The 11,222-nt window shown below is 43.9% G+C and overlaps 1 protein-coding gene across 3 annotated transcripts in view; it reads right to left on the minus strand.

Annotated features, from left to right (window-relative positions):
• Positions 1-10,642, minus strand: part of ddx46 (DEAD (Asp-Glu-Ala-Asp) box polypeptide 46) — a 69,345-nt gene extending 58,703 nt beyond the window's left edge. For all 3 annotated transcript variants that reach the window (XM_060837267.1, XM_060837266.1, XM_060837265.1), the window contains exons 1-2: positions 10,534-10,642; positions 3,918-4,109 (exon numbers count right to left, since the gene is read on the minus strand). In XM_060837267.1, coding sequence (XP_060693250.1) covers positions 3,918-4,109; positions 10,534-10,550 — 209 coding nt within the window. In that variant the 5' untranslated portion in view covers positions 10,551-10,642. The remainder of the gene's footprint in view (positions 1-3,917; positions 4,110-10,533) is intronic.
• Positions 10,643-11,222: the final 580 nt, after the last annotated feature.

Genomic DNA, 11,222 nt, shown 5'->3' on the forward strand with positions numbered 1-11,222 from the left:
CCCTACCCTAGTTGCCTCCTTAGAGGTGTTGGTGAGTTACCTTCTTGCTGCAGACCGTTACTGTGGGTTAACCCATGATTCCATTAGGGAGGATATTCCAGGATATTGACCCAGCAACAGTGAAGAAACAGCAATAGATTTCCAAGTCAGGATTGTGAGTGGCTTGAAGGGGAACCTGAAGGTGGTGGTGTTCCCATGCATTTGCTGCCCTTGTCCTTCTAGATGGAAGTGTTCATCGGCTTGGAAGATGCTATCTAGGGATCTCTGGTGAACTTCTGCAGTGTGTATGTTTGTGGTAGTGTCCATCAAGTGCACTGCTTTGATATGGGCAGTGTCAAGCTTCTTGAGTGTTGTTGAAGAAGCACCTATCCAGTCAAGTAGACACTATTCCATCACACTCATGATGTGTGTCTTGCAGATGATGGAGAGGCTTTGGGGAGTCAGGAGATGAGTTAATCACTGCAGTACTCCTAGACTCTGACCTGCTCTTGTAGCCACTGTATTTATATGGCAAATCCAGCTGAGTCTCTTGTCAATAGTAATCCTCAGGATTTTGACAGTGTGGGATTCTGTGAATGTAACACTGAACGTCAAGGGGCAGTATTTAGATCGTCTTATTGGAAAAGGTTCACCAGACTGATTCTTGGAATGGCAGGGCTGATGTAAGCAAATACTGGATTGACTGGGCTTGTACTTGCTGGAATTTAGAAGAATATGGGGGGATTTCATAAACCATATAAAATCCTGATGGAACTGAACAGGCTAGATGTAGGGAGAATGTTCCCAATGTTGGGAAAGTCCAGAACTAGACGTCACAAGCGAAGAATAAGAGATTAGCCATTCAGGACTGTGACAAAGAATTTCTTCACTCAAAAAGTTGCGAACCTGTGGGATTACCTCTCACAGGAAGCTGTTGGTTCAGTTCATTAGATATATTAAGCAGCTGAAGATGGTTGGGCTTACCATGTTGCCTTGAGGAACTCCTGCAGAGAGATGTCCTATAGCTAAGATGACTGATCTCCAACAACTGTGACCACCTTCCTATGTGCCGAGTATGACTCCAACAAGCAGAGAGTTTGCCCGCTGGTACCTATTGATTCCAGTTCTGCTAGGGCTCCTTGATGCCACACTGTCAAATGCAACCTTGATATCAAGGGCTATCAATCTCACCGCACCTCTGGAATTGAGTTCTTTTGTCCATGTTTGAACTAAGGCTATTATGAGATCAGGGGCTGAGTGGCCCTGGCGAAACCCAAACTAGGCATTACTAAACAGGTTATTGCTGAGCGGGTGCAGCTTGATAGCACTATTGATGACACCTTCCATCAGGAAATTAGTAGTGTAATGGTAAAGTCATGTGACTCCTAATCGAGATGCTCCAGGCCAATATACTGGGGATGTAGGTTCAAATTCCTCCATGGCAGAGTTCAGAAGACAGTGATTGATATCTTTGTGGGTGGCACAGTGGTTAGCACTACTGCCTCGCAGTGCCCGAGACCCGGGTTCAATTCCCGACTCAGGCGACTGACTGTGTGGAGTTTGCACGTTCTCCCCGTATCTGAGTGGGTTTCCTCCGGGTGCTCCGGTTTCCTCCCACAGTCCAAAGATGTGCGGGTCAGGTGAGTTGGCCATGCTAAATTGCCTGTAGTGTTAGGTAAGGGGTAAATGTAGGGGTATGGGTGGGTTGCGCTTCGGCGGGTCGGTGTGGACTTGTTGGGCCAAAGGGCCTGTTTCCACACTGTAAGTAATAGGGCGGCATGGTGGCACAGTGGTTGGCACTGCTGCCTCACAGCACCAGGGACCTGGGTTCAATTCCCGCCTCAGGCGACTGACTGTGTGGAGTTTGCACGTTCTCCCCGTGTCTGCGTGGGTTTCCTCCGGGTGCTCCGGTTTCCTCCCACAGTCCAAAGATGTGCGGGTCAGGTGAATTGGCCATGCTAAATTGCCCGTAGTGTTAGGTAAGGGGTATATGTAGGGGTATGGGTGGGTTGCGCTTCGGTAGGTCGGTGTGGACTTGTTGGGCCGAAGGGCCTGTTTCCACACTGTAAGTAAGTAATCTAATCTAATCTAATCTTCCACCACTTTACGTGGTGATCGAGAGTAATTGACTGGGTTGAATGTGCCCTGTGTTTTATGTCCAGGACAAATCTGGGTAATTTTCCACATTGTCAATTAGATACTAGTGGTGTAACTGTACTGGAATAGCTTGGCTAGGGAAGTAGCAAGTTCTGGTGCACGAGTTTTCAGTACTAATGCTGTCAGAACCCACAGCCTTTGCAGTATCCAATGCCGAGTAAAAAATGAGGTCTGCAGATGCTGGAGATCACAGCTGAAAATGTGTTGCTGGTCAAAGCACAGCAGGCCAGGCAGCATCTCAGGAATAGGGAATTCGACGTTTCGAGCATAACCCTGATGAAGGGCTTATGCTCGAAACGTCAAATTCCCTATTCCTGAGATGCTGCCTGGCCTGCTGTGCTTTGACCAGCAACACATTTTCACCAGTATCCAATGCCTCCAACCGTTTCTTGAAATCACATGGAGTGAATCGAATTGGTTGAAGACTGGTTTCTCTAATGCTGGGGACCACTGCAGAAGGCCGAGATTAATCATCCACTCGGCACTTCTGGCTGAAGATTGCTGTGAATGGTTTTGCCTTAACTTTTGCACTGGTGTGCCAGGCTCTTCCATCATGTGGATGGGAATACTTGTGGAGCCTCCTTCTCCAGTGAGTTGTTTAATTATCCACTAACATTCACAACTGGATGTGGAAAGACTGCAGAGTGTAGATCGGATCTGTTGATTGTGCGGTCGTTTAGCTCTTTCAATTACTGCTTTATGGTGTTTGGCTATTTGGTAGCTTCACCAGGGTGACACCTCATCTTCAGATATGCCTGGTGCTGTTCCTGGCATACCCACCTGCATTCTCCATTGAACCAAGGTTGATCCCCTGGCTTCTCAGTAATGGATGAGTGGAGTATAAACTGAAGTATGATGTTTCGGATTGTGCAGGAGTACAATTCTGCTGCTGGGGTAGCCCACAGTACCTCCTGGATGCCCAGTCTTGAGTTATTAGGTCTGTACGAAGTGAATAACTAATACTAATATTAATAAATCTAATAACTAATACTGTAGAACAATGATAGTGCCACACAACAAAATAGAGGTTATTCTTAATGTGAAGGTGGGGCTTCATCTCCACAAGGACTGTGCGGTGGTCACTCTTACAGATACTATCATGGCAGTCAGCAGATTGGAAAGGATGAGGTCAAGTGTTGTTGCCAAGTCTCTCTTGGTAGTGGACATTGAAATCCCCACCCAGAGTACACTTTGTGCCTTGCCATCCTCAGTGCTTCCTCCATGGAATTTAAATGATCTATCCATTTCCTTGAGACTTTTGTAGTGATTGGTACAACCGAACGGCTTGCTAGGTTATTTAAGACAGCAATTAAGAATCAACCATGTCATTATGGGTCTGGAGTCACATGTGGACCACACCAGGTGAGGATGGCAGTTTTCCCTGAAGGACATTAGTGAACCAGATAGGTTTTCCAACAATCAACAATGGTTTCACAGTCATCAGTAGATTCTTAATTCCAGATTTTATTTTATTATTGAATTCAAGATCAATCATCTGCAATGATGGGACACAAACTCAGATCCCCAGTACATTAGCTGAGTTTCTGGATTAATAGTCTAGTGGTAATAGTCCAGCCACTAGGCCATCACCTCCCTGAATTATTCTGGGTTCTAAAATGTCTAGACTTGAATTATTAGGTTGTTATTCAAATCTAAAATATGGAGACCCAAGACTCTCAAACAACATTAGCTCTTAGCCTAATATAATGGTCACACTGGTCCCCCCCACCCCTCAAAAACCAAAAACACTTACTCATTTTACAAAACACTAAAATCCTCACCTGAGCCGTTTCCTTTCCCGAGATCTTGACCGTCTCCTGTCTCGACTTCGAGAGCGATCTCTTCTCCGATCACGTTCTCGGCTGCGCGAGCGACCTCTAATATCCCCAAGTTTGGACCGCTTCTCAGCAGGTGAACGACTTCTGGAGCGACTTCCGGAACGCCCTCGTGATGCAGATCGCTTCCGATAATGTCTAAAAAAATGATAAAACATTTTTACCTCAGCCTTGACAAAGTAGATCTGCACAAAAAAAGGAACTTTGGTCATCCTTGCAGGAAAGACAAATAGATTTCAACTAAAACTCAAAACTTTGTTTTTGCTGCCCCCCGCCCCCAAACAAATCTAGTCTATGTCTACAGTACCATGATAGTTAATCCAAAGAATGAGTTCAAATCCCATCCTATCACTGATAATTTGATTTCAGTTTTAAAAGCAAAATATAAAACTTACGCCATAAAATCCCAATATGCCATTACTATATTTTGGAAACTAAACTCACTACTGTGTGCTATGTAGTCCTAAACCAGCACAGCCATATAAATTAGTCAAGGTCAGTGTCTCCAGTTATATCAAATTGCTAAAAATGTACTAGTTCTTAAAGAGCTGGCACCAGCATTTTCAGTGGGAATAGGATGGGGAGTGTATAGAATCACAAGTTATTTGGCTTTATCATTAGTTTGATGAAGCTATCAAACTAGACCCAAGCCAATGCTCTTTTCCCTTTGTTGTGACAATTTTCCTTCTCCCAGTACTTATCCAACATCTTTTTCAAGTCATTATTGAATCTCTTCCCAACACCTTCTCAAACTCAGAATTTTAGGTCATAGGAATTAGTAACAAGAGACATGAAATCAAAGTTGTTTTCTAACCTGTCACTCATCAGGACTGAAAAATGAGAAAAACTAACTGAGAAAGGAACAAACTATAATGCTCAAAAAAGTGATTTCCTGGATCATGTTTGGCATGGAGATGCAGGAAGAACACTTTTCTAAGGAGGAAAATTCAAGTTCTCTGACCTCTCCAAATAACTGAAGTGCCTCATCAATGGTCCCGATCTAGTCAGAGATGTACAGCATGGAAACAGACCCTTCGGTCCAACTCGTCCATGTTGACCAGATATCCCAACCCAGTCTAGTCCCACCTGTCAGCAGCCGGCCCCTATCCCTCCAAACCTTTCCTATTCATATACCCAGTCATTTAGACAAGTGGGAATTGTGGGAGCCATAATAATTATGCTGCATGATACCACTGCAGTTCTCTTAATCAATCTGTTGAAATGTGTTACATCCAGGACAGGTGGGATTTGAACTCAAAGGCAAGGACAACATTACTGCACCATAAAGGCCCATTAACCAACTTGTTCAGACATGTTATTACACATCTCATGACTAGTGGGACTTGAACTGAGATCCTCTGGCCCAGACAGAGAGACAGAGACAGAGACAGAGACAGAGAGAGAGAGAGAGAGAGAGAGAGACAGACAGACAAACACTATCGCTATGCCATACAAGACCTGTCAGACACAAGGTGACTTTAACAAATCCAAATGGAAACAAGAATTCCTCCCCCTCCTTGCCCACCACACCAGAAGCCTTTCCTCATGCCATTTTTCTCAGTGATATATTAAACTAAAAGTACTATTAAAAGGAAAACAGGTCTTGCTTTTGTGATTACTGGAATAAAATAGCAATCTCTGGGTACTGAAAGCACCAACACATGAATCATAGTATTTGGGGGAATTACAGAGACATTTAATTACTAATGGGGGGTGTGTGCGCGTGTGTCTGCGTGTGCGCATATGGAGCACTGGACCATGAATGGACAAATCACAGAGCTCAGAAGTTGAAGTACAAAAGTCTAATTGATATGTGGATTCCGATGGACTAGCAGCACTAAGGTTGGCTCCAGGAGACAGGAGAAGAGAGCTTTAAGTTATGGTTGAAGTATGAAAAGAGAGAAAAGTAGATCAAGCGAAACCTGTCTAGACTGCGACTCCCTTAAGTCAATGTAAAATCAAAATACATTGCTTTAGTGTTTGGATTTACTTCAGTTAAATGCAAAGAATTAACCACTGTGAATTATTAATTAATTAAGAAGAATGATATTCATACATGAAGCGCAGTACAAATGTGTGTTGATAGTCATCCAGTTGAGTATTCTTTACTTTCTACATATTTTAACAACTCAATTTAAGGAATGTCTTTTATATAATAATTCACCTTTTCAGAATCAAAATCACAAAAACTTTGGGGAAAAAAAACTAGTAAAATTATTGATTACAAACTGGATACAAATATAGCTGTCTTTATTATTTGGTAAGCTAAATTAGTGAATGCTGGGCATCCCAGAAGGAAGTTAACTAGGTACAAAAATGAACAACTTCCCCTTCCAAATCTTCTCTTTGAACACAGCATCTAATTGTTGCTGTTTAATTTTCATCCTCTTTTCAACTCTGGGGCAATCTTACACAATGGGCCTTTTTTTTGCCCTTGGAAATGAAAGACAAAGGAAAAAACTTGCATGCATATATTCCACAATGTAAAAATCAGAGAACATTTCAGCAGCCTCCAAGCCAATCAAAGCCAAGATACAGTCATCTGTATAGTGTAGGAAACACATTATCCCTTCCCTCTCCATTTTTCATCCTCTCTTTCCCGACTGTCACCAAATCTTGCAATTTAAATTTTACCAAGACACACAGTCCAAGTGTGAATAGAAACGCCACTAAGAGTTCGCTTTTACCCAATTACATGAAGCAGATTTGTCTCAAAACAACTCTTCTCAAAAACAAACACAGAAGATGCTGGCGTAACTCAACCATCTCCAATTTGAAACAATTTGACTACTGCCCGTTGACATTCCATAGTGTTACCATCACTGAATCCCCCACTATCAACTTCCTTGGGATTACCATTGACCAGAAACTCAACTGGACTCGTCACATAAACGTAGTGGCTACAAAAGCAGCTCAGAGGCTGGGAGTGCTGTGGTAAGTAATTCATCTCCTCACTCCTCAAAGCCTGTCCATCATCTACAAGGCATTAGTCTGGAGTGTGATGGAATACTTTCCACTTGCCTGGATGGATGCAGCTCCAAAACCTTTCAGGAAGCTTAATGTCATCAAGGACAAAGCTTGATTGGCACCACATAAATAAGTGTCTCGATTCGAGTGGTGCTGGAAAAGCACAGCAGGTTAGGTAGCATCCGACGAGCAGGAAAATCGACGTTTCGGGCATCAGGAATACATGGGAACACCACCAGCTGCAAGTTCCCCTCTATGCCACTTACCAGCCTGACTTGGAAATACACAGCCATTCCTTCACTGTCACTGGAGCAAAATCCTGGAATTCCCTCCCTCACAGTATTGTGGGTCAGTGATAACATGTGGACTGCAACGGTTTAAGAAGACAGCTCACCACCACATTCGTAAGCTGGCTAGCCAATGATGCCCATGTCCCATGAGTGAACATTAAAAAACACAGCAGCCAGTTTGTGTACAGCAAACCCTCACCTAGGCAAAATGATGTCACTGCCACATTGCTCTAAGCTTTTGGTTGCACAATTATACCAACCATGACATTAGGGCTAATTCCCTGTGCTCTTCTGCTCAGGACAGCAGGCTAGTTTTCAGCTTAACATCTCATGAAGTTAGCACATTTAACTTTATTTCGTTATTTATTAAAATGATTTGGATGTGAACACAGGAGGAATGGCTATTAAGTTTGCAGAGGACACCAGAATTGATGGTGTAGTGAACAGTGAAGGTGGTTTTTGTCAGAGTACAATGGGACCTTGCTCAAATTGGCCGGTGGAGTTTAATTTCGATAAACAAGAGACGCAATGCAAATCAGGTCAAGACTTTTGAGGGTGTATCCAAACAGGTTCATAATTCCTTGAAAGTGGCGTCACAGGTAGACAGGATAGTGAAGAAAGCATATGGTATGCTTGCGCTTATTGGTTAATGTATAGAATATAACAATGGGGATGTCATTTTGCAGACGTACAGAACATTGATTAAGCCACTTTTAGAATACTATTCAATTCTGGTCTCCCTTCTGAAAGGGTGCTGAAAAGATTTACAAAGATGTTTGATTTGATTAGATTAGATTAGCTACAGTGTTGAAACAGGCCCTTCTGCCCAACAAGTCCACACTGACCCTCCAAAGAGTAACCCACCCAGACCAATTTCCCTCTGACTAATGCACCTAGCACTATGGGCAATTTAGCATGGCCAATCCATTTGACCTGCACATCTTTAGACAGTGGGAGGAAATCGGAGCACCCAGAAAAAACCCACACAGACACGGGGAGAATGCGCTGAATTGCCAAGATGGAAGGGTTTCAGTGGCAGGGAGGCTGATTAGGCTGGGACTGTTTTCCCTGGAGTATCAGAGGTGGAGGGTTGACCTTAGAGAGGTTTATAAAATCATGAGGGGTATGAATAGGGTGAATAGCCAAGATTTTTTCCCCAGGCTGGGTGAGGCCAAAAGTAGAGGGCACAGATTTAAGATGAATGGGTAAAGATTTCATAGGGACCTAAGGGGCAACTTTTTCATGCAGAAGGTGCTGTTTATATGGAATGGACGGCCAGAGGAGACAATAGACAATAGGTGCAGGAGTAGGCCATTCTGTCCTTCGAGCCAGAACCACCATTCATTATGATTATGGTTGATCATCCTCAATCAGTATCCTGTTCCTGCCTTATCCCCATTATCCTTAAGAGCTCTATCCAACTCTTTCTTAAATGAATCCAGAGACTTAGCCTCCAATGCCTTCTGGGGCAGAGCATTCCATACACCCACCACTCTCTGGATGAAGACGTTTCTCCTCAGCTCTGTTCTAAGTGGCCTACCCCTTACTGTGTCCTCTGGCTCGGGACTCATCCATCAGTGGAAACATGCTTCCTGCCTCCAGAGTGTCCAATCCTTTAATAATCTTATACGTCTCAATCAGATCCTCTCTCAGCCTTCTAGACTAAGCGTATACAAGCCCAGTCACTCCAATCTTTCAGCGTAAGATTGTCCCGCCATTCCGGGAATTGCCCTCGTGAACCTACACTGCACTCCCTCAATAGCCAGAATGTCTTTCCTCAAATTTGGAGACCAAAACTGCACAATATTCCAAGTACGGTCTCACCAGGGCCCTGTACAGCTGCAGAAGGACCTCTGCTTCTATACTCAATTCCTCTTGTTATGAAGGCCAACATGCTATCAGCTTTCTTCATTGACAGCTGTACTTGCATGCTTGCTTTCATTGACTGATGTACAAGAAAACCTCGATCTTGTTGTACTGCCCCTTTACCTAACTTGACTCCACTTATGTAGTAATCTGCCTTCCTGTTCTTGACAAAGTGGATAACCACACATTTATCCACATTAAACTACATGTGCCATGCATCCGTCCACTCACCTAGCCTGTCCAGGTCACCTTGTACTCTCCTATCATCCTCCTCACATTTCACCCTGTCACCCAGCTTTGTGTCATCAGCAAATTTTCTAATATTACTTTTAATACCTTCACCTATATCATTAATGTACATTGTAAAAAGCTGCGGTCCCAGCACTGATCCCTGCGGCACACCACTGGTCACCACGTGCCACTCAGAAAGAGAGCCATTTATCACTACTCTGTTTTCTGTCAGCCAACCAATTATCAATCCATGTCAGTATTTTGCCCCTTATACCATGTGCCCTAATTTTCTTCACTAACCTCCTATGTGAGACTTTATCAAAGGATTTCTGAAAGTCCAGGTATACTTCATCCACTGGATCTCCCTTGTCCATTTTCAGAGTTACATCCTCAAAAAATTCCAGAAGATTAGTCAAGCATGATTTCCCCTTCATAAATCCATGCTGACTCTGACCTATCCTGTTACTGCTATCCAGGAGGTGGTGAGACAAAAAAAAACTGCAGATGCTAGAATCCAAAGTAGACAGGCTGGAGGCTGGAGGAACACAGCAAGCCAGGCAGCATTAGGAGGTGGAGAAGTCAATGTTTCAGGTGTAACCCTTCTTCAGGACTGGGGATGATGGCTGGTTCAATTACAACATTTAAAAGGCATCTGACTGGCTATATGAACAAGTTGAGTTTAGAAGGTAAATGCTATATTAATTTAGGAAATCTGGTTGTCTTGGACAGGTTGGACCAAAGGCCTGTTTCGGTGCTGTACATCTCTACGACTCTATAATTACACACCTCCGATACAGAAGTCTTGCCAGATTTGCCCTTAAACTCGGAGACTGCAAATTAAATTAGAATTCTCCATTCCCCGGCCCAGCTTGCTCAGGCCCCAGCAGGAACCTGGGGCTCCCTTGCCACTACAACAGGTGGCAAACATACAGGCATAAATGTTCTCCTGGATACCAAACCCCAGACACGAATGGACACAAGTACAATAATCAGAAAAAAAACATGCCAAGGGTTTATATTCTGCTGGAGAGTGCCGTTGGGAAAGGTATCCTAAAGCAGAAGGGGATGATGAATCGATGCAGGGAGTTCTGCGGTTGGGCCTGAGGCCTACTCCATTAAGCCACCTTTCGCCCTGCCACTCGCTAACGCCTGTCGGACTGTTCTCTCCGCTACTTAGCACCCGCAGCAAGAAACACATTCATCAGTACCTGGACTCTCTGCCCATTTCGCTCGGTTACAAAGAACGAAACCAGCGACTCTCCACCTTCGCCACAATACGATGAAGAAGGAGCGCACGGCGCCAAGAAGAAAATAGACGCCATTCGACTTCCTGCAACAGCGCCACCGGCCGGCCGGAGGACTCAAATGTCGCTCCATCATTCACCGAGACACAGGGGACACAATTGGCATGATTGTATATTATATATTGTTATATATCAACAATAACAACTAATGCATTTATATACACCTTTAAAGCGGCGACAGGGCCCTCATTCGTGTCTGACCCAAATTCCACACATCTGCTTTCAGCCCTTATTATCTTTCCCAAAACAATAATAACATTCTACTTGTTGTCGATTTCCATCTTGCTGATCACCACATTCGAAGGATTACCTATTCCATTTCTGTCACCTCCAGCAGGATGTGACTGCTGAACTCATGTCTCTGTTCCACTGTTAGCATTCCACAGGAACAGTTTCTTCCATTGTACCCTGTCCAATGCTACATCATTCCAAATGCTTTCTCACTTCCCATGGTACCTCTCATGCAATCACAGGAGGTATAATACTTGCTTATTCACCTCTCCCCTCCTCACTGTTCAAGAAACATCTTCCAGGTGGAGCATTATTTCACATGCTTTCAATCTGGTATGCAGTTGCTGCTCAAAATGCAATCT

This window comes from Hemiscyllium ocellatum, chromosome 16 (genome assembly GCF_020745735.1).
Source record: "Hemiscyllium ocellatum isolate sHemOce1 chromosome 16, sHemOce1.pat.X.cur, whole genome shotgun sequence".
In the NCBI taxonomy this organism is placed as follows: Eukaryota; Metazoa; Chordata; class Chondrichthyes; order Orectolobiformes; family Hemiscylliidae; genus Hemiscyllium; species Hemiscyllium ocellatum.